This window comes from Balaenoptera ricei, chromosome 7 (assembly GCF_028023285.1).
Source record: "Balaenoptera ricei isolate mBalRic1 chromosome 7, mBalRic1.hap2, whole genome shotgun sequence".
Lineage (NCBI taxonomy): Eukaryota > Metazoa > Chordata > Mammalia > Artiodactyla > Balaenopteridae > Balaenoptera > Balaenoptera ricei.
The window spans coordinates 66,653,544-66,677,834 of record NC_082645.1 but is presented as its reverse complement, the minus strand read 5'-3'; the positions used below and the strand labels follow the sequence as shown (position 1 = coordinate 66,677,834).

At 38.1% G+C, this 24,291-nt stretch overlaps 1 protein-coding gene across 45 annotated transcripts in view; it reads left to right on the top strand.

The window, feature by feature from the left end:
- TTN (titin) overlaps nucleotides 1-24,291 on the top strand; it is a 285,370-nt gene that overhangs the window by 53,483 nt on the left and 207,596 nt on the right. For 44 of the 45 annotated variants that reach the window (XM_059928202.1, XM_059928193.1, XM_059928195.1 and 41 more), the window contains 4 exons: nucleotides 932-1,120; nucleotides 6,390-6,434; nucleotides 21,572-21,850; nucleotides 23,650-24,213. In XM_059928202.1, coding sequence (XP_059784185.1) covers nucleotides 932-1,120; nucleotides 6,390-6,434; nucleotides 21,572-21,850; nucleotides 23,650-24,213 — 1,077 coding nt within the window. Of the gene's footprint in view, nucleotides 1-931; nucleotides 1,121-6,389; nucleotides 6,435-7,530; nucleotides 14,455-21,571; nucleotides 21,851-23,649; nucleotides 24,214-24,291 lie in introns of those variants that run through there. The other variant, XM_059928224.1, reaches the window with a different exon arrangement.

The window sequence follows — 24,291 nt, the reverse complement described above, 5'->3', positions numbered from 1 at the left end:
TCAGAACCTTCACTCCAGTGGGTGGACTTCTGTGGTATAAGTGTTCTCCAGTCTGTGAGTCACCCACCCAGCAGTTACGGGATTTGATTTTACTGTGATTGCGCCCCTCCTACCATCTCATTGTGGCTTCTCCTTTGTCTTTGGATGTGGGGTATCTTTTTTGGTGAGTTCCAGTGTCTTCCTGTCAATGATTGTCCGGCAGCTAGTTGTGATTCTGGTGTTCTCACAAGAGGGAGTGAGAGCACGTCCTTCTACTCTGCCATCTTGGTTCCTACTCGCTAGTTTTATTATTATTTATTATTACTCCTACTTTGAAAAAAGCCAAATATATCTAGGATGCCCAAATTCCATGACTCTTTCCATTTTAAAAATTTTCTGTTGTGCTGAGACCTTCCAATGCTTGCCTACTGGTAACAAAATAAGAGAGATTTTTTTCTTATCCTTTATGGGTGTCTCTTTTAGACTTTATGGAATGTTCATCTTCTCAGCTCTGTTCTTGATGGGTCTTTCTGCCTAACCAGAGTGCAGATTTTCCTCACTTCCTGTCTCAGTAGGTAACCACAATCTCAGATCAAACCCTTTATGATGACTGTTTCTCAGGACAGTCTTTTTCTCATTTGACTGAAATGTCAAAACCTCCTCTTTGCTTCCATAGCATGACATGCAAATGGTTAAAAAGAATATAACTAAAATTGTAAAATTTCAAACATTATAACCCATCTATAAGCTGGATTTTTCTAGAATCATGTTTCCTTCTTAAAAATGAAAAGAAATTACATAAGATCAGATGTGGCATGCCCAAAAGAAACGTATAATGTTATTTAGATAAATATAAAATTAGTCACTAATATAGTCAATATTGTGTTTGCAGGTAAATAAAAATATCCACTTGTTCCAGTGATTTAAAGATCCTTTTCCTTTCACGTTACAGATCTAAAAGTGTCTTGGTACAGCAAAGACAAGAAAATCAAGCCATCTCGGTTCTTTAAAATGACTCAATTTGAAGACACTTACCAACTGGAAATTGCTGAAGCTTTTCCAGAAGATGAAGGAATTTATACTTTTGTTGCTAGTAATGCTGTAGGTCAAGTATCAAGCACAGCCACTTTGAGACTGGAAGGTACAGTAAAACAACTTTAAGAACCACATTTAAATATAGATCTAATCTCACAATGTCAGTAACAAATCACTAAGGATTTCATGTAAATCATCGTTGGCCCTACCATTCTCTTAATGTGACTAATTGTTACCGTGTTATGTGCGATGTTCTCGCTTTTCAGTTACCCCTTCTCATTATGAATCACAAACCATCATTTTTTATTTTGCCCTGCTTTGTCTCCATAGAATTTTGTAATGTGTTGCTGTCATCATCAGCTTTCATGCTTCCTGATCAGCATGTATCAGAATGGGGAGAAATATGCTAAAGAATTAGATAGATTTGTTTTCTCGTCTGGCTAGGATGCAAATTCTAAAAAAAATGTTTTTAAATCTAAGAGTGTTACCATCCCACCATTGTACTGACACAATTCTGATTTCACAGAAGCTACAGTGGGTGATTTCAGGTCTGTACACCAGCTGGATGTGTTTACCGTCATTCAGAGAATGCCTGAGGGTTGAGGGGCTCCACTGTAAGATGGTTTAACATTTCTGTTACTTGGAGCTCTTCAGCTGCAATCAGAAACACTTCCTCAGTATCGGGGTGGGGGGCACTTTGATTCAAAATGAGATAGTATTTTTATATAATCAGGCTGTTTTTTCTGAGCTAAATTAGTCTCTGTAATATTAAGCATATACAAATACATAAAGAGTTAGGGCAACTTTTGCTTTTTTCCTTGATTTTAAACACTTATTATAATAACCAGAGGTTTTCTTAATAATCAGTGTAGTGTGGTTTACAAAAAAGAAAAGCTGGTTTGACAACCAGAGGGAAAAAAGTAACAACAGAAGACAAGAATACCTAAACTGAATTGCATACTCCACGACTGCCTTCATGCACAATGTAGTGAAGTTCCTTAGACTAGTTATATCTCAGCATGTTTGTCTGGAAAATGGAAGGGAACTTGTGTGACTTTGAATCAATGTGCGTATGTAGTGACATACATTGACAAGGCATCAGGATTGGTCTGGATTCTAGTTCACCATTGAAATTTACAACAGATCTGTAGACAACTCCCAGTAAGTTCTGGTTTCAGTGCAGGGTAAGACATTAAAGGTTGGCATGCTTCTTTTCAGGATTTAGCAAACTTGAAGAAGTTACATCAGACTCTCAATGGCATGTCTCTTCATCAGTTTCATTTAAGAAGGAGCCCCTTGGCCAAAAGCCCATCTTCATCCAGCCTCTATCAAGCCTCAGGGTGCACAGCGGGGAGACAGTCAGATTCCATGCCAGGGTTTCTGGCATTCCCAAGCCAGAAATCCAGTGGTTGCATAACCAGCAACCAATTCTACCAACAAAAGATGTAGTTTTCCATTTTGAGGAGTCCACAGGCATGGCTTTAATGCTTATAGTTGATGCTTACTCAGAGCATGCCGGGCAGTACTCTTGCAAAGCAGCCAATAGTGCTGGGGAAGCCATTTGCGCAGCTATACTCACAGTGACTCCAAAAGGTAAAGAAAGCCTGGCTTGCTTCAAAGACTTTGATCTGCTGCATCCCTCCTACTCCCACTGTTACTAATGAGAGTCTCTGCTGTGTGTCTTGGTGCATATTGTGGTCGGTCCATAATTTATTAACAAAGTAACACCCAGGTGCCCCTAAGTCCTCAATTATAATTTAACCAGTGTACTTTAAATCTCACTGAAGTATGTGTTCTGAGCATTACACTAGTTATTATTTGGTTAGGCATCAACTTTGCTTGACATTTTTCTTTTCTAAACAACATCTCATCATTGCATCATTAATGATTTATTTGCTACATATTTTTGATAAAGTATATGGTGGAGGGAGGACAAATGATATCCCGAATAGAGTCAGAAAAACAGAGGGAGCGGCTATGTCATTCTGGATAGCTGCAATGACAACAAAAAGAAGGAAGCAGATACTGTATGGCATCCACATGAGACTTCATCATCCATCCATCACTGGATCACTGGGAATGAATTTTCTTTTGTGTGATCCTGACATCCTGGAGCACACTGCATCTGGAATGCTGCTTCCAAGTAACAGTGACGTCTTTCATCTTCATCTTCCATGCCATTTTATGTTACTAACCTAGCCAGGTGACAAAGCTTAGATCTTAATATTCTTTTCTTTTTCTTGTCACTTGATCATACAGTGCAAACCCTAGCTAGGCAAAGTTCTGGGAAAAATGTAAGAGAGTCCACCAAGTTCCAGGCAGTGGCAGATTCCTGTTTCACAAAGCAGGAGAGCAAAATATCCCAAAGCGAAATTAAGTCATTTCAAGGATCATCATATGAATATGAATTTCAGGTTTTTGAAGGTGTATCTCAAAGTTCCACCCACACAGCTGCATCCATTCGAGATGTAGAGTTGCACCATACTGCATCCCTTTCACAAATTGCAGAAAGCACTGAGTTATCTGAGAACTGTGCTGAAGAGCCAATGGATGAAGCACCAAGGATTCTCCTGCATCTTCAGGACCTCTCTGTAAAGTGCGGCGACATGGCTCAATTCCTCTGTGTTTTAGAAGAACCTTCCGTTGACATAACCTGGACTCATGAAGGTGTAAAGATAGAGGAATCTAAGAGAGTGAAGCAGTCACAAAATGGCAATACTCAGTTACTTACCATATGTAATGTTCAGCTGGTAGACCAAGGATTGTACAGCTGCGTTGTACACAATGAGTACAGAGAGAAGACCACATCAGCAGTACTAAGAGTAGAAGGTGGTTATTTGATTTTTAGCTCTGACTTGCTTCATTTCATCCTCATCGCTTTATGCAGCTTTTCCATCACGCAGATTGAATCAATGAATATATTAAACAGAATACCCTTAAATTAGCACTCTATTCATAAATGACTTATGAAAGTCAGCCAAGTCATTGGCCAAACTTAAGAACATGTAACTTTCCAGTCTAGATTCAAGGAAGTTTAACTTTCAAATCTGAGTTCAGGAAGTTAAGGTTTGTTTCATATGTGCTCTTTTTTCTAATATTTACCAAATGTGCCACCTAGGAAGTGTACCAAAGAAGGTTCAGATGTTAGAGTTCATCAAGTGTTTATTGAGTATTTATTATTGTGCCTGGCACTTTCTGTACCAAAATTAGTAGTCTTTAGATATTTCTCAATAAATACTGCTGCTTTATAGTCTCAGATTCTCCCAGAATTGTAGAATTATCTCACAGCAAGATCATTATTTTTGTTGTTATCGTGCTTGATTCACCACTGTGTCTAGAAGGGGCACAAATATATTTGTCTGGGCAAAGGATAACTTCTTCCTTCCCTCCATGGACTTTCTTTTTGGATGCTAATAAAATGAGAAAAGTATTCTTCAGGTACTAGAAGCCTGTGCTGTGTGTCTGCAGCAAAGGACCTTCACTGAATCCCATGGAGGGAAGCTGGTGGAAGAAGTTTAGGCATCTCCAGGGGTCTGTGGAGAGCTGCGGTCTCTAGCTCTTCCCTGATCCACCCATATTATTGTTAAGGCATCAGAGATGAATGGGGGCAATACAGTGCTGTGTGCACAGCCATCTCTGCACTGAATTTTGAGACAGATTCATTAATTCACTTAATGGATCTGCAATCCTCACTCACCAAAAGGAGGATTTTTTTTTTTCTTAATCTGACATTTTGGTCTATAGCTATTTCTGATTAATTTTCAGAGCCTAAGAAAGGAATAGCTCAAGAACTGAGGTCTAATTATGCAAATTAGGTAGAAAATTCCACCATCCAGAAAGTTGACCCTCAGTTTCACCATAGCTGCTGGCTAGCACAGTAATCACACAAGAAACTATCTATCTGGAGGCGTTGTCTACAAGTCACGTAGGTGACAACTGTGATGGTTTCCGCAGCAAGATCACTGGGCGCTGGTGTGTTGTGGAGGTGGGAGAAATGTAGGTCTTTCAACTCGCTTCCTAAAGAACCTAGTGCCCTAGGGCAGTGCTTCATCATCATGTTCCCAGAATGGATTTGAGCTGGACATTTTTGCCTCAGGATTTCCAGTTCACTCAGTTCCAACAATTATATTATTAAATTGTTCTTGGCACATGAACATATTTTTTTCCCTTGGGAAGTCCAGGCTCCCTTACTTAAGAAAATTAAAAGAGAAGCCACTTTTCAGCGTTTGAAGAGTGAAGGATCAGGCACAGTTATCTAATTATCTAATATAGGCCAGTCTTTATCTGTTCCTCTTTGATTTTGGCCTAATAATTTTACATAGGCTAGTTATCCATGAAAATCAGGTAGGAATGTGAACCCCCATAAGTCTGAGTAGAGTTCTTATGTGCATAGTAAGCATAGATATATCCTAGTTTGGGGGCTAACGTGCTGCTTTCCCTCTCATCCTAATGACATTCCATCTTCTCTAAATTCCACGTGTGTTTTACTCTTACAAACACAACTAATTTATTCCTTTTCCAAACTTTATTCTTACCTAGCAAAAGAATAGCAAACCAGAGCACTTACCAAAATTACCCTTGGTTCAGACACTAAAAGTATTAAAACACTCAAAGAGTCCCAAATTAAAACAACCCATGAAGTAAAGAGAGCATCGTCAAAGAAAACATCAAGTTTGTCAATAACTTCATGCCAAAGACCACAAGGAACTGAGAAGCCAGGGCGGCAAGCACACTGACTTGTGTCATGCAGACGGGAGAATGAGAGTGTTACCTGAGCACCTGCTTTCCCAGAAGCCACCCCAGAAACGATTGTGTCTAAAGGCTGTGACTTTTCCTTATGTAATAAAAGTAATTTTGAGTTGAAGACTCTTTGTTCTGCTCTTTAACATATAATTGGACTTTGCGTGAAGTTTTAAAGGTGGTTCAAATCAAAGGAGTATTTACTAGCAGAAAACTCTTAATTCTGCAGGGAAAACTGAGAATAGCCCTCAGTTAAAAGTGGCAAGTTAGAAAATGCATGTTCCTTCTAAATGTGATTTCATCTCCTAGCAAGTATTCAGTCAACAAGACATTAAAAAAGAAATATTCCTTTTGTTTGTGTATTGCTTTTCTCAGTGCATGTGAAAGGCATGGGGAATTGTGGGACTAAAAGTGGAAATTTCATAGAGAACCTAAAATAAAAATATTTAAAAATCTTTCATCATTGTCATGTACTTTATCAGCTCATTGATTTGTTTGGCATGGATTTTGGGGGGTGCATTTGGGGGATGTAGTTTTCTATTATAGTAAAGAGAAAATTGTAATTGTATGAATCATGAATTGAGGCAGAAAGTACATGGAATTAATCATGAAAATCTCTTGTTTTTGCATTCTAGCTCCTGAATCAGTGTTGCATGAGCAGGTTGAGATGGAGATGAAAGGTATGGTTATGTTGAATTTGAGATTTAAGTGGAAATTCTGAAGGATTGATAGAATCCTTGAGCTGCCTTCTGTTAGTAGTATTGAGAAAAATGACATAGATGTACAAATATATCTCTTACAGTATATATTACTGTGTTGCATGCCTGGTTTAGTATGCTGATAGTTATATGCATTTCACAGTAATTTGTTTTATGGTAATTTAAAATCTTATATTTATAATTTATCAGCCATAATCAACTTCATGTTTGCAGCCATTTTCAAAAACGTATATTAGAAAAGGTTGTCATCTTAATGCATGAAATCATGAAGTAGAAGTTTGTTTACAAAATCACAGTGAATTAAACTGAACAATAGACAATAACCTAGCTGTCATTCTCAGAATGCAACATCATGAATGAATTATCATTGAGATGCGTTTTTATTTAGGGTGTGTGAAAATGTTACATTCCCATTCTGGTTTATACTTCATGCACATACATCATTTTAACATTGATATGTCTCTTACACTGGCTTGCAGATAGCTGCCTTATGTGATCCTTATTGCCTGTTTTTCTTTGCATAACATCGTGACTTTATGGCTGTATTAGTTCGAATAAACGCCTTCTCATTTTATTTTATTTTATTTTAGCTAATCATTTATGGTTATAGTTCTCGTATATATATCTTAGATAGTTAATTCTCCAAAAATACAATAATTTAATCTATAATCAAAAGGATCAGAAAGGGCGTTTATTCCACTCTCTGCAAGTCAGGTAAGATTTTCCTCTTAGCCATCAAAAGAACAGTCTTCCTGCTCTCAAAACAAATATGCACAGGAACATGTTATTTTGAAATGCATTTTTGCTTGTTCAAGAAGAAATTTCAGCAGTTTGAAGAAAAGACCAGACAACGAACGATTTTCGTGTCAGAATCTTTTAAACAGAGCATGGTGTTGCGTTTATTCGAACAAATATGGTGAGTGAAATTTTTTATGGATTTGTGAGAATCTGTAGCATGCACTTTATTTCATTTCCTATTTTGCAATTTCATTTATTTTCAACTTTTTCAAATACTATGGAAAATAGTAAAATGCTTTATAATTGAACTTTTTTTCAGAATTGTTCTCTGAGGAAGCATCTGAACATTCAGAAAGAGATACCCGTGTTGCCTTCTCAGATTCTAAAGACATAGACCACAGCTCCATGGCTGCTAAAAGATATGCAAGTAGAATATCATCTACAAGCTCCTGGCTCAAATATTTCAAGCCTTCTTTTACTCAAAAGCTTATGTTTAAATATGTTTTCGAGGGTGAACCTGTTGTTTTTACATGTAGATTAATTGCCTGTCCAACTCCAGAAATGACTTGGTTTCATAACAATCGACCTATCCCAACAGGTCTTCGACGGGTTATAAAAACAAAGAGTGATTTACATCATCACTCTTCCAGCTTAGAGGTTAAAAGGGTCCAAGACAGAGATTCTGGAAGTTATAGGTTATTAGCAATTAATAGTGAAGGGTCTGCTGAATCAACTGCATCGTTGCTTGTTATTGAAAAAGGGCAAGATGAGAAATATTTAGAATTTCTGAAAAGGGCAGAACAGACACATGGAAATATGGAGGCTTTAGTTGAAAGGAGAGAAGATAGATTAAAGGTTGACCTGAGGTTTACTGGCTGTCCCTTTAACAAGAAACAAGATGTGGAACAACAGGGAATCATGCGAACTATACACTTTAAGACAGTAAGTCCTGTCAGGAAAACAGATTTAATGTATGATGAAGAATATTTAGAAAGTAAATCTGACACAAGGGGATGGCTTAATGTAGGTGAAAGTTTCCTGGATGAGGAGACCAAAATGAAGTTGCAGCATTTACGGGAGGCTAGAAAAATGTTAATGGAGAAAAAGAAATTATCTCTGTTAGATTTGTCATCTGAAATAAGTTCAAGAACTTTGAGAAGTGAAGATAGTGATAAAGACGTTCTGTTCTCTCGAGAGGAAATGAAAAGCAGGTCTGTATCTGATCTAGCTGACAATAGGGATAAGGTAGGTAATTCAGCTGAGGGTATTGTCCAAGATCCACAGGTCCTTCCTAATCTAACGGATCAAAATGTAGAATCTAGAGAACCTCCCACAAGCTTTCAAACTACTGTTGATGAGGAAATTCTCCAGACTGAAATGAGAATGAGCCAAGAGGCATTCCTAAGAGAAAGTCTATCAAGGGACCATTTTTATGGTAGGATTCCAGTAAATGAGAATATCCAAGCAAGAGAACAACTTGAAAAACTTATGACCCAAATGGAAATTGTAGAGTCATCTAAAGATATCACAAATGTAAGTAAGAATGAGGAAATATATGAGACCCCTGAAAAGGTGTCTCAAGTTACTATACCATACACCAGTGAATCTTTTGATACAGTTGTAAATATTCAAGAAAGTGAAGCATTAGATATTGACAGAATAAGAAAAGATGATTTGAGAGAATTTCAACACTCTACTTCCACAAAAGTCGATGAATTCAAAACTGAACAGGAAGAAAAAACGACAAGATTTTTCGAAAATTCTTTCCAAAAACATCCACAACGTTGCCCACCTTCATTTCTTCAAGAAATTGAATCTCAAGAAGTTTATGAAGGTGATAGCTGTGAATTTGTGTGTCATTTTCAAGGATATCCTCAACCCATAGTAACATGGTATAACAATGATATACCAATCCCATGTAATCGAGGCTTTATCACTCAGACCTTCAAAAACTATTCGACGTTAACCTTTTCTTCTGTCCATCCTCAAAATGAAGGTTTCATTACCTGTGTGCTGTTTAACCAATATGGAACAGTAAAAACAACCGGTGTACTTAAAGTGAAGTCAAAACAAAGGCATGATGTCGAAGCACATAGGGTCCCCGTGTTGCATGACTACACTGATGAGGAAGAGGAGCTGACATTGGTGTTTGACCAAGCAAAAGGCGTTCCTCCATCTTTGAGACAAGAAGGCCAAACAAATCTCCATATGTTAAAAGCTAACGCACCAGTTCCTCCCTCTGCAGACATAGAACTGCTTTCCTTTCCTGTAGAAATTCAGATAACGGCAGCTACTCCTACCCCAGAACAGGATAAAGAGTCAAGAGAGTTGTTTCAACTGGAGGAGTTGGAGCCTAAAGCAACACCTCAAGATGAGGCTACTCGGTCACCAAAGCACAAATTTATATTTTCATCTGATATTACTAACGAGCCGCCAGAAGTGTTACAAGAAATGCCAAAGCATGCCAGTTGTAGAGAAGGGGATTCCATAGTCCTTGAATGTTCACTGTCTGGTGAGCCTAAACCAGCTGTGACATGGTTCCACAATGGAGTCCTTTTAAAGCAGAACCAGAAGTTCCAGTTTGAAGAAATTAATTGTAGCCACAGGTTATATATTAATGATGTTAATTCTCAAGATTCTGGAAAATATGAATGTGTTGCGGAAAACAATTCAGGAATGGTTGAGAGTGTTTCAGATCTAACAGTGGAACCTGTCACTCACAGGGAATATAGTCAATTAGAAAATATGGGTGGAATTTATGCCAAATATTCCAAAGATCAACACATTCAGGGAGAATCTGTAAGGGCACACTTTTATGATTATCCAGCCGGTCCTTTTACTCCCCAATCCAATATAAAAGAATATTCTGTAAGAGAATATTTTCAAAGCCTTGAGACAGTTGAACAGATAGACCAGAAAGGCCAGGTTTCTTGCACATCTTCTAGAGAAAAACTGCCCATATTTATGCAGGCTGCTTCTAGATCCATAACAATCAACAAGCCTCTCCGAGTTGAACTCATACAATGTCAGGATGAAGAGAAAGAGGAACATGTAAATGAAAAATCAAAGCTACACCAAGCAGAGGGGACTGTCTATCCATTTGTTGATGATTTCAGTGAAGTTAAAATTAGGAAAGAGGTAAGAAATGGTTTGGGGAAACTTGGTGGACCAGAAAGGGAAAACGTGCAAGAATATGCCCAAAGTGACTATTTATCAAATGTCCACTCTGAGAGAACTTCTGATGGCTACAATACAAAAGAATCGTCCATCATTGTATACGAAGGACCCTTTGGTGAAGGGAGATACTACCCAGGAAAAAAGGTGAGGCATAGAATCATTGCATTTGAAAAGTTGCAACACATAGAAAAAGGCGTTCTAGAAAAGAGACCTACCAAGAAATCATTTGTGAATCCTCCTCAAAAGAAGCTTGATGACAAAGACTTTCCCTTAAAGCAAAGAAAATCAAGATCAAGTAACCTAAACACAAATATGCATCAGGCAGAGGAAATGCCTCCAAACACTGAACAAGATTCATCTACCATTGTAATGAATTTAAAGCTGCTTTCTTCTCAAACTCATAAGGTATTTGAATTACAAGAGAGGGAACAACAGAAGGAAGTAGGTCTTATAGAGCAATCTGCAGTTTCTGAAAGGGCTGAACATGAAGTACCTATTACATTTGACCTAAAGCAATTTCATGCTCAAATAGAAAATGCGGATGTAAAATTTCAAGAAGTTAGACTAGATAGTGATCAATCAGAAGAAGCTTATTTTCAAACCCAGCATCCTGCTTCTGAAACAGCCGAGGCTGAGAGCATTGTGTTTGATCTAAAACAAATGTATTCTCATTTAGGAGACCCAGCTAAGGAGTTTCAAGAGCAAGAAACTAGGCAACAGCAAAAACAAATGTATTCTCATTTAGGAGACCCAGCTAAGGAGTTTCAAGAGCAAGAAACTAGGCAACAGCAGGAAACACCATATAAAGAGGAAGTTCCTAGCACTGAAACATTACAATCTGATACACAGAATACCTCTCAAAGCGCACAAAGTAACATATTTACCAATCCAGAGATTTCTTCCAGTAAGGAGTTTTTAGATAGGACTGTGAGGGAGAAAAGTGGTAGTGATGAAAATGCCTCTTATTTGGAAAAACATATGCAGGAACAAAATTTAGAAATTTTAAATACTGATATTTCTCTTAAAACTATTTCTGAAGACATCCATAGTGAATCGCGTGCTCTACTTTCAACCTCATCCACAGATGTAGGAAAAACTGATATTTCTGAGAAAAATGGATATAGGAGTTTCATTTCACATGTGAAAAAAGCAAGTGAGGAAAAGCTTATAGAGGTTTCTAAAAAGGAGGAGGAGCATACTTTGGAACCAGAGTTGGCGTCATTTCAAAAGCAAGATGGAGGGACACAGGGGTATGCTGCTGGAATTTTGGGAGACCACATAAGTGATGTTCAGGAAGCAGACACATGCCGCAGAAAAATTTCCCAGAGTCAGCACTTTCCATTCTTGATGACTGAGGAACAACGGAATCCAAATGAACAAATAAGTGAGAAATTGGATGCTCCTGGAAAAGAAAAATGTTATGAAGAAATGCAAGTTCAGAATGAAACTTCTTTCTCCAGTACTGAAAGAGAAAAGATAGAAACTTGTTTTTCTGAAAACCCTCCTAAGTTGGATGAGGCACATACAACGGAGGTAATGGAATGTGAGACCTCCCTAACACAGTACTTACTTGCTGCTGGAAAGCATGAAGTTCCTGAGACTGCAGACACCAAGCACAAGGCAGATCTTGTCCAGAGTGAATCAGTCACATCAATGGAGGTCGAAGAAGTAAGTTTCAGCACTGTGTATGAGTACTACAACCAGCAACAGGAGTCATTAGGACGCCCATTTTCTCCTGAATCTGATATTTCAATTGATGTGGGAAGTACAAGCAGTGAAGCACTCTCTGAGCTAGATCAGTTTTATACCCCACCATCCTCTGTTGAACATTTTGAAACTCCAGAGTCTCCTGATTTGTATCTTGCTCCTATAGACACAGCTAAAACATCCTCAACAAATTTAGGAGGTAAGACTATTGAAAGGACCACACCTTTAGAGGAAGCTACTGAAAGGTACTCAACACCTTCCGAAGGACAGGTAACAGAAAAGTGTTCCACACCCTCAGGAGAGACCCTGGAGAGATACTCCACGCCCCCTGGAGAGACCCTGGAGAGATACTCCACACCTCCAGGAGAGACCCTGGAGAGATACTCCACGCCCCCTGGAGAGACCCTGGAGAGATACTCCACACCCCCTGGAGAGACCCTGGAAAGATACTCCACGCCCCCTGGAGAGACCCTGGAGAGATACTCCACACCCCCAGGAGACACCCTGGAGAGATATTCCACACCTCCTGGAGAGACCTTAGAGAGATATTCCACGCCCTCAGGGGAGACACTAGAGAGATATTCTACACCTTTAGGAGGAGAAACAGTTGAAAGATATTCTGTTCCTACTGGAGGACCAAACCCCACTGGAATCTTTAAAAGGTGCCCATCAAAACTAGAAAGGGAGGACAGTCCATCAAGTGCGCATTTCCACACACCTACAGAAGAGAGAAGCTCAGCTTATGAATTATGGCGTTCTGATTCCTTTGGCACGCCCAATGAAGCCATTGAACCAAAAGACAATGAAATGCCTCCATCTTTTATTGAACCTCTGACCAAAAGGAAGATCTATGAAAACACAACCTTGGGCTTCATTGTTGAAGTTGAGGGCCTTCCAGTTCCTGGTGTGAAATGGTATCGAAATAAATCTTTGCTAGAGCCAGATGAAAGAATCAAAATAGAAAGGGTGGGTAATGTGTGTTCTTTGGAAATTGCTAACATTCAAAAAGGAGAGGGAGGCGAGTACATGTGCCATGCTGTAAACATCATAGGGGAAGCAAAGAGCTTTGCACATGTAGACATTGTGCCCCCAAAAGAGAGAGCAGTGGCCCTCCCACCTCCAGTAATACATCAGCATGTCATGGAGTTCGATTTGGAAAACAATGGGTCATCAAGAACCCCTTCTCCTCAAGAAATTGTCCTGGAAGTTGAATTAAGTGAAAAAGATGTTAAAGAATTTGAGAAGCAAGTGAAAATAGTCACAGTTCCTGAATTTACTCCTGATCATAAAAGCATGGTTGTGAGTTTGGATGTTCTCCCATTGAATTTAGCAAATCCAAGTATGGCTTCAAGGGAGGAAGAAGACAAAGATTTAAAAATTGACTTAGAAGTATTTGAAATGCCTCCTCGCTTTATAATGCCTATTTGTGATTTTAGAATTCCAGAAAACTCAGACGCTGTGTTCAAATGTTCAGTCATAGGCATCCCAACTCCTGAAGTGAAATGGTATAAAGAATATATGTGTATTGAACCAGATGACGCTAAATATGTGATTAGTGAGGAGAAGGGAAGTCACACCCTTAAGATTCGCAACGTCTGTCTTTCCGATAGTGCAACGTACCGGTGCAGAGCTGTGAATTATGTAGGGGAGGCTATCTGTCGGGGATTCCTCACCATGGGAGATTCCGAAATGTTGGCTCTGCTGTCAAAGAAAAGTAAAGTGACATTGAGCAGTGTGAAGGAAGAATTAGTCTTAAGGAGCAAATATTCAGACAGCTTTTTTGAATTTCAGGTGGAGGAAGGGCCTCCCAGGTTTATCAAAGGTATTTCTGACTGTTCTGCGCCATTAGGTACAGCAGCTTATTTCCAGTGTTTAGTCCGTGGCTCTCCGAGGCCCACGGTTTACTGGTACAAAGATGGGAGATTGGTGCAAGGAACAAGGTTCAGTGCCGAGGAAAGTGGCATAGGGTTCCACAACCTGTTCATAACAAGCTTAGTGAAGGAGGACGAAGGTGAGTACAGGTGTGTAGCTACGAACAAATCGGGCATGGCTGAGGCCTGTGCAGTGCTCACCCTAATTTAAAGCTCCTCATGCAATGTGTTAGTGCCCCCATAATGATGAGAATTGACTTGAATGCTTTCACACTTTCCAAATTATATAGTTCTAATAAATCTTCAAATACATCTACTCTATTCGAACACATTACATTGAAAAACCCCAGGGAAAACAGTTTCTCTATGTGGAAATCTCGTGTTTGTAATACATGTAAATATTCTATAATCTAAACTGTGGAATTATCACCTGTGTCAATTCTGCTGTGAATCATCAAACACTATTAAACATCTCCTTGGCTACCTAATCGTTGGTACTTCTACTTTACCCTCCTACTCCATAAAGTGCTTTCGCAGAATGCATTCTCTTTTAGCAGATAAACTGTGTCTGTCAAGTAAAATGTGAAATGGAAGACCATGTCAGATGACCACATAGACAAATTGGTAAGGTAAAATCTCTCTGCTCTGAGTATAAGTCATTTTGGAAACGATAACTCTTTTGCACCCAAATACATGCTTATTTACTCAGACTTCGAACAAACCAAGCAGCAACAGAAACCAGCTTTGCCCAATTGGTAACTAACTCTATAATCTGTTTTACCTTGCTATCTTCATATTTATTTTTAGCTCTTTAAAAAATATTTTCATTATTAATATCCCTCTTCTTAAGTGTTTTAACTCTTGCTGCTTTTGAAGGGACCAATGGTGCTCTCTTGGTGGGTAGAGTTCACCTAGACATTTGCAGAATATGCAAATAAATATCTTTCCACTTTTGGAACTACCTCATTTTCTCAATTTCTGAGATAGCATTAAGTGTAAAATACAGCATTAATTTGATACTGGACTGGGGGTGGGACAAGAAACTACTGTATTACATTTATATATAAATTTTAAACTGCAGTATAATTTCAGAATCTTTAAAATTAGAAAAAGAAGGTGGGACATCTCTAGTATTGAAGCAATATGGTAATTTGTATTTCAGATTATATACAAATAACAAGATAATTAGCTTTCCTGTCATTTTCTCTGAATTTTATTTTTAAAACTAGAAATTAATAAGCATTCAAATTTAAGATGTATAAACATATATGTTTCTAAAGTGGCTGTTTTTGTTTTCCAAAATTATAATTATAGTAAATTCACAAAATCCTTAACGTACCTATGTGCCACTGTGAACTAAATCTTCTCGTATAAGCTGTAATAAACATAAAGAAACTTAGTTTTTTCTTATCTGAAAACGAAGGGTTAGACCAAAAGACCACAGAGGTGATTGTTCAACTATGATTCTGTGTCATCCCAATGGTAACTTTTCTTAATATAATTCGGAATACATTTTAGTTTTGCAACAGATGACAAGAGGAATAATAGAATATAGTAATTTGATTGTGAGACTTCTCTTCCTCCAACTCTGTAAATTACTCACTGTCACCTAATGGCTATTTTCTCCCCTGCATTGAGCAATTTTTACATAACATGGTCATATTAAATACATTAATTTTACTTTAATTCTAAAACATTAATCATTTAATTTAAATTTAATTTTCAAGAGAATCCATATATCCAATCATGTTTATTATGCTTCTTTCGTCTGTCAAATTTTTTATTCCCACGATGGGAATTCCCTAAAAGCCTTTCAAATTAAAGAAGAAACTGGGAGAATGTGTAGGATATAGACAGACCAGTCAGGCTTACAGCCCACCCACCCCACCCGCCAAAGAACATTCGCTTTGCTTTCTTTGAGTCACCATAACTTATCAAGATAGATACACTATTGTGGAACCATCATTTCTGTTTCAACCAGTGAGCAGACAATATCTGTGATCATAATTATAGATATGATATCTATATATCACATCATAATATATATATAATATATATATTATATTATGTATATATTATATAATATATATATATATCTCTAATATATCACATCATAAATCCCTGAAATAAAACTAATTCTATAGTTTAGGGACTTAAGGATTTATTCTACTCTGAGTCACATAATGGATGTTTAAATAAATTAGAAATTCAGGTCATGACAAACATGATAAGCACACTTTACCCAAACATTATACAGCATAACAATAGTTCAAACCTGTTCTTAAAAAAAAAGAAAGAAAAGAAAAAAGTTTTAACACCATATCGGATTGGCAGTAAGGGCTGAAAACTATACTTTTATGCTTATAAAAAGGTAGACTTTATTTGACTTTGCTCATTAGAATTCTGTTAGTCTCAAATTCATTGCACTTGAGGATATTCAGAATAACAATGACTGAATAAAGAAAAATAAGCCTTGCCCACACTTGGCTTACTTTTTTTTTTTTTTTTTTTGACTTACTTATTAATTGTTGTAGATAATTAAATGGAATTTTTTATTTTCTGGCTCAATGGCACATAACTTAAAAGTCTGAAATATGAATTTCTCTGATGCTGGATAAAGAATTCATTGTTTTATGCATAGTAGAGTTTAGACATAATTATTAGCTGCTATTACTACATGTATTTTTAACTACACCTTTCATGTTTCAGGACTCTTGAATTTCATCTAGTATCTTTCGTATAGTTAATATACCATGTTTAGAGGAAAGGAAAAACAATTGAAAATATTTCAACACGTTAGTGAGTAGGGGTATTTTCACTATACTGACATTCACTCCCTTTACAGATATTTTGGGAGTTCAAGTGAAAAGGGAAAGCTGACATGAGTGATACATTATAGATTAAATGTTAAGTGGTCACCATTAGTATGTGAAATTAATCAATGTTTTTGCAGCTTACTAACTGAAATAGTAATAACTGAGTTTGTATTCTACATGCTATAGGTAAGTTTTACCAGTATATTTATATAAGCCAACAGATACTGGAGTCCTGCCTTTTACTGCTTATACATTTGAATTAAAGCCTAAGACTATTCCATGTGATGCAAGTAGAGTAAACTAATACAATAGTAAAACTATTGTAGCTCTAGGTAAGGTAATAAAACTATTATTAACAGAGCTGTTCTATTTACCTAACAGATTTAATGAAAAGCTAATTCCTTGTTATCAAATTACATCTTTCATCCTGTCCATGATACTGTTTAAAGAGTATCTGTTATTCACTGTTTGTTTTCCTGTTCAGTAATACTGTGTAGGTATTTCTCATGCAATAAAATATGATTAAATGTTAATTATAAAATTATAAAATAAAATATAACTAATGTTGGAGTTTTCTCTCATTTCCGATTCTCCCATTTTCTTAACATAAGCCTCATTAAAAAAGCTTTGTTGAAGTAATAGGGCAATTTACACAGGCAAAAGAAGACTTCCATTTCTAGTAACTGAAAACAGTTATAAGCAGTAACTAGAACATAGATGTTTTATTTTGAAAATAAACAGTCTTCAATTTGACAATGAAGATCACTCTTAAACTCAAGAAAATTCTAAATGTAAATAATAATTCTGGATCTTTTTAGAAATTTAAATGATCCTGAATTCTTTTTTAATTAATTAATATTTAGTGGAATTTTTATTTAAAAGTTATGTTTTAAAGAAAAACATTTGGATCCTGAATTCTTTGATTAGCAATATTTAGCCAGCCAGCAGTTTCTCAGACTTTAGAATTGGGACTGTATCACAAAGGAAAACTCATAAGAACATCTGTAAAGTTTATAAACTCTAACACAAATGAAATGGACTGAAAGTTGCATCAGTACAGTATTTATAATCATATAATATAATAAGCTAAGGTTAAAATTTTAGAAATGTGCCTTTTGTTAAATTAACCTCAAGATAATCTAATGATTTCAGGAACAAAACAGAAGAAGGCCATCAATTGGTGCATAATTCTTTGACGACTTCTTTGTTTAAGTAAAATTGATAGTAAAATAATAATCATTTTTCCCCATACAGAGTTTTCTAGTTCTCTTCTGTCTGCTGAGGAAGAAGGACCTCAAACCTCTAGCTCTGGCCTTCAGTTATCTAATAGAAATGAAACACTTGAACTTTTGTCTCAACCTCCAGTTCATTCAACTAAATTCGATTCCAAAAAGGAAGGCAGTGTCCCAGTTTTCATCAAAGAAGTGTCAAATGCTGAAATAAGCATAGGGGATGTGGCTAAGTTGTCTGTTACTGTCACTGGTATTCCCAAGCCCCAAATTCAGTGGTTCTTTAATGGAGTAATGTTAACCCCTTCAGCTGACTACAAATTTGTTTTTGACGGTAATGATCACAGCTTGATCATTCTGTTCACCAAATTAGAGGATGAGGGAGAGTATACATGTATTGCCAGTAATGAATACGGACAGGCAATATGTAGTGCCTATCTGAAAATAAATTCCAGAGGAGAGGGGTTCCAAGAACCAGAATCAGCAGAAGAGAAATCTCTGGAAAAGCTCGAAGGTCCTTGTCCTCCTTACTTCCTTAAGGAGTTAAAACCAATTCACTGTGCACAGGGGCTCCCTGCCATCTTTGAGTACACGGTGCTTGGAGAGCCTGCACCTACTGTTTTGTGGTTCAAAGAAAACAAGCAGCTTTGCACCAATGTTTATTATACTATCATTCATAATCCTGATGGTTCCGGGACATTCATCGTCAATGACCCTCAGAAAGAAGATAGTGGTTTCTATGTCTGTAAAGCGGAGAATGTGTGGGGTGAATCCACCTGTGCCGCAGAGCTGCTCGTGCTTCTGGAAGACACACACATGACTGATGCCCCCTGTAAAGCAACGTCCACACCAGAGGCTCCTGAAGATTTTCGCCAGACGTCGTTAACGGTCCCTGCAGTTGAGGCACTTGACTCAGAACAGGAAGCTGCAGCTTTTGTAAAGGACACCATTTTGAAAGCTGCTTTAATTGCAGAAGAAAAACAGCAGCTTTCTTATGAGCATATTGTTAAAACCAATGAACTGAGCAGTCAAGTTACTTTAATAGCTGAGCAACTGCAATCCACAGTCATGTTAGAGCAGGATATGCCCACTCCTGAAAGCATCAGCGAACTTCTTTCCATCAGTGACACCATTCATGTCCAGCCTATCAAGGAACCACCTCTCAATGTACAGCTGCACATTGTCCAGTCCCAGGACACCCTCCCCAAAGAAGATATTCTAATGTATCAAGAGCCTGAATTACAGGTGGTTCTATCAGATACTGAAAAAATCTTCCCAAGTGCCATGCCCATAGAGGAAATTAGTTCATTAACAGTTGAGTCTCTGCAAACTTTATTAGCTGAACCTGAAGGGAGTTATCCACAGTCATCAATAGAACAAACGCCAGCCCATTCATATCCAACCTCTGTGGCTGAGGAAGTACTTTTACCGAAAGAAAAGATAGTATCCTCAGTGGACAAAGAGCAAAGAGTGATCCTTCAAAAGCAAGAGGCGCAAAGTGCTCTCATCCTGAATCAGAGCTTAGCTGAGGGACACGTGGAAAGTTTCCAAGGTCCTGACATCATGATCTCCCGGGTCCCTTCAGAACACACGTGCACAGAAGGTGAAATCTTAATGGAAAGCGTGGATCAACTGGACAGTGCAAAGCAAGATTTCGCAACCAGCGTTGAGGAAGGCAAGTCCTTAAGGTTTCCGTTAGCAGGTGAGGAAAAGCAGGTACTGCTCAAGGAAGAGCGTTCTGACAGCTTGGCAATGCCCCTGAACCAAACCACTGAGTATAAAAAAGAGCCCATGGCAATAAGTGGTGTGCAGGAGGTGCAGGGAAGTGACCTTCTTTCTAAGGAAAGTTTGCTTTCTGGTATTCCTGAAGAGCAGCGGTTAAACCTGAAAACTCAGATCCGCAGGGCTTTGCAAGCAGCAGTGGCCAGCGAGCAGCTGAGTCTTTTCTCTGAATGGTTAAGAAACATTGAACAGGTAGAGGTCAAGGCCATAGACTTCACCCAAGAGCCCAACCGCATTATGTGCACCTACTTTATTACCTCAGTGAAGTCTCTAACAGAAGAATTAACCATCACTATTGAAGGCATTGATCCTCAAATGGCTAACCTGAAAACTGAACTTAAGGAGGCTTTGTGCTCTATGATATGTGAGGAAATGAACATCTTAACAGCTGAGGAAACTGGAATTCAGAAAGGAGCCACAGTAGACTTGCAGGAAGAAATGGATTCTTTTTCTAATCCACAGAAGGTTGAAGCAATCACCGAACCAGAGGTTGAATCTAAATATCTTGTCTTAAAGGAAGAGATAAGTTACTTTAAGGTGGAAAGTCAGGCCAAAGCTGTGGGTGCCACAACTGCTTCCGCTGCTGTCTCTGATGAAAAACTGGATGAGATACCAAAACCATCAGAGGAGAAAGAGAAATCCTCTGAAGGTGGTACTGAGAAGGCTGGTACAGTAGAGATACAGGAGGCTGAGGGTAGCTCACTCAGAGAGGGTGGTCCTGATGTACAGACGCCCTTGGTGGACACGATTGCCAAGGAAGGTGACACCGTAAGCCTCGCGTCATCCATAACAAATGCCAAAGAGGTGAATTGGTATTTTGAGAGTAAACTGGTGCCTTCAGATGAAAAGTTCAAGTGTTTACAAGAACAAAATACATATACGCTAGTGATCGACAAAGTAAATAGAGAAGAACATCAAGGGAAATATATGTGTGAGACCTTGAATGACAACGGAAAAGCAGCAACTTCAGCAAAACTCACTGTAGTCAAAAGAGGTTGGATTTTAAGGATTCAGTGACTCAAGCTCTAACATTCACTGGTTGTAATTCAGGTTTCCTCACTGAATTTTCACTTATCTGCCATTGCCAGAATGCAGTTTATTTAGAGTAAGAATGAAATCACAGACATAATCATGGTTATTAACTTTCCTCCTTTTCCCTTACTGCCTTACTGGATGGTATGTTATATCTACACTACTACTTATTTTTTAAAATGAAACGTATTTTCATATATTTCATAATACTGATAAATGCTTTTTAGTTTCTTTCTATATGAAAATACTTTAATGATATGTAATAAAAAGCTGTCAGTGAATACCTAGTTACCCTGAAATCACCAGTCTCAAATTCAAAATAACCATGATTAATTGTCCATTTGTGTTTCTTGTTTCGATTATCTTTTTTGCTATTGTTTTACTTCATCACTTTATTTAGTAGATCATGTTTTTTTTCACATTATTCGCAGTGTTCCTAGTCAGCATGGTATATTTAAAGAATGTATCATGTTGTTATGCATGTAAGCCAAGAGCATCACATCATTTTAATCATTTTTTCACAATTCACTGAAAAGTAACAATTGAATATGTTGAAAGCTGCTTACTGTCTTCTTTTGCCTTCAATGATCTTCCTCATTTTCCAGTCACTTGTCTTAAACTGCTGCAATCCACTTCACTAATTTCAACTGTTTCACTCCATTAACAGCAACAGAAGTTAGAAGGAAAAGAAAAATGTGGGGTACCTGAGAAGGAGGCGTGCTAATGGCCTCTGCTTCCCTTTGCAGCTGCCCCAGTGATCAGGAGGAGAATTGAGCCCCTGGAAGTAGCCCTGGGCCACCTCGCCAAATTCACCTGTGAGATCCACAGCGCCCCCAATGTCCGCTTCCAGTGGTTCAAAGCTGGCCGAGAAATCTATGAGAGTGACAAGTGTTCTGTTCGGTCTGCAAATTATGTCTCCACCCTGGAAATCCTGAGAACCCAGGTTGTTGACTGTGGCGAGTACACCTGCAAAGCTTCCAACGAGTTTGGCAGTGTCAGCTGCACAGCCACACTGACTGTGACAGGTAAATGCCGTACACTGACACGGATGTTATTCCATTTCATATTATTGCCTATTTTACTTTTTGTAGAGGTGCAGGAGGTACTTGTCCTACCAACTGGAGAGACCAGTAGCCAAGATGGTAACACAGTGGCTAGGTAGTGCAGAGCCTATGAGAGACAAGAAGTCATTGTTTACAGTCATATTTCTAAAAACAGCTAAAGAAAAAATTTTTTTTATTTCAAGAGCAACGTGAAGGAATCACGCAAGCAGTGGCTCCTGATAGTTTGGTTTGGGTTTTTGTTTTGTTTTGTTCTTTTTATTAAATGGTCTGGCTTGACCTCTAGCATAAAAAATTTCAGGACAGTTTGGTGCTACTAAAAAGTAAATGATGTCCGAATGTGTGTAATACTTTGGGACCAGTTAACCAATTAAGAACAGAATTACAAAATGAAAAAAGCCAAAGCATAAGACTAAAGTCAAACAAATCCTAATAAGAGACAGGGAGCTAGTATAGAACTACAAACTAGGATTCTCACCCTAAGCTTTATTACTAATTGAAAAATAACAGTAACTACACAAATATTCTGTTCTCAATTTCCTGAGGATACACAGGATGACTGTCAAGTAGGTAACACTCATCAGGTGTTTGAATTCCCTCATTAGCAAAAAAAAACAAAAAACAAAACTCTTTCCTACCTCTTTTTCTCACTCTTTCTTTCTCTTTTGCTTTCTTCCTACAAAGGGAAAGTGTGAGTATGAACTTATGAACTATGGTTTAGGGTCAGAAGTAGCAATGACTTGTGCTGTTGACAGAAGCATGCACGAAATGCCAGGGTGAGGCTGTCCCTTTGTCTTCTTTTTCTTTCTCTTTTTGAAGTATAGCTGATTTACAGTATTACCTTGGTCATCTTTTTCAATGACAGCATGGAGGGGAAGGGTAAATGCAGCACGCGTCTTTGACTTGAAAAAGCCAGGGTTCCCTGTAGCTTCCTCTCCTCTACAACTCTTTTATATCAGAAACTCCACACCCCCAGGCCCATGGTGACCCATTCAGTGGATTTCACTTTGTGATCAGTCTCCGTACCGCCAAGTGCATGGCATTATTCTTAATGACACTTTGGGAAATGTCTTTCCCCAAAATAGGCCGGGTCAGTAATGGGACTAACACTTGAGCTTCAAATCACAAGAGGAAAGAAGAAAGAGGAGGATTTTTGTTTTTAATCGGAAAGAGAGGTTCCTAAAGGTTTGCTTCCAAATGCAGAATGGACATGGGAAATGACTGCTATAAATATTTTTACAACTTTGAAGTGACTTAGCGGATACATTTAAAGTTGTGCCATTTAAGGATTTGCTAGTGGGCGACATGAGGGTTAGAGAGACTGTATAAAACTACAGAAACTTTTTATTACTTAATATCCCTACTCTTCAGAAAAGTCAAGTACATTTTCTTTATCTTCCTTATATGGTCTTCTAATTTGCAGAATTAAAGTACCAGCTGAATTGCTTATCACGTAATTCGAACAATTGATCAGCTCATAAAATGGACAAAGCTTTAGCAATAGTGAGTCAATGTTGCAAAATAAAGGAACATTTGTTCTTTCCCTTGATAGAGACATTTAAAGTGCTGTGTTACTCCTCTATTAAAAAAACTCTCATCCCTTTCCTTTGACACATCTTTTCACCTTAATACATTGCCTTACTTTAAGTAATGTCTCATGTCTATCTAAAGCTATTACTCATCTTTTTTCTTTCTTGGAATATCTAATTACAGCAAGAGCTTTGTAGGGACAAAATATAACACTGAAAACTTTTCTTTTACAGAGGCATATCCACCAGCCTTTCTCTCCAGACCTAAGTCCATAACAACTTTTGTGGGTAAGACAGCCAAGTTCCTCTGCACAGTGACAGGGACTCCCGTGATTGAAACCATTTGGCAGAAAGATGGCGTGGCCCTCTCACCTTCCCCTAACTGCGGGATTTCAGATGCAAACAACAAACACATTTTAGAACTCTCAAATCTTACAACTCAAGATAGAGGAGTTTACTCCTGTAAGGCTTCTAACAAGTTTGGAGCCGACACTTGCCAAGCCGAGTTGGTCATAATCGACAAACCACATTTCATTAAAGAACTAGAGCCTGTGCAATCAGCTGTCAATAAGAAGGTACACCTTGAGTGCCAAGCAGATGAAGACAGAAAAGTCACAGTTACATGGAGTAAAAATGGGCAAAAGCTCCCCCCTGGGAAAGATTATAAGATCTGTTTTGAAGATAAAATAGCATCACTCGAGATCCCTCTGGCCAAACTAAAAGATACAGGAACGTATGTTTGCACAGCTTCCAATGAGGCTGGAAGTAGCTCCTCTTCAGCAACAGTAACTATCAGAGGTAAGAAGTGTGTGAATAATATTTCCACTCCCTTCTCTGGAGTCGGTGCATTTTGTGATTAAAATCATTTCATCCAGG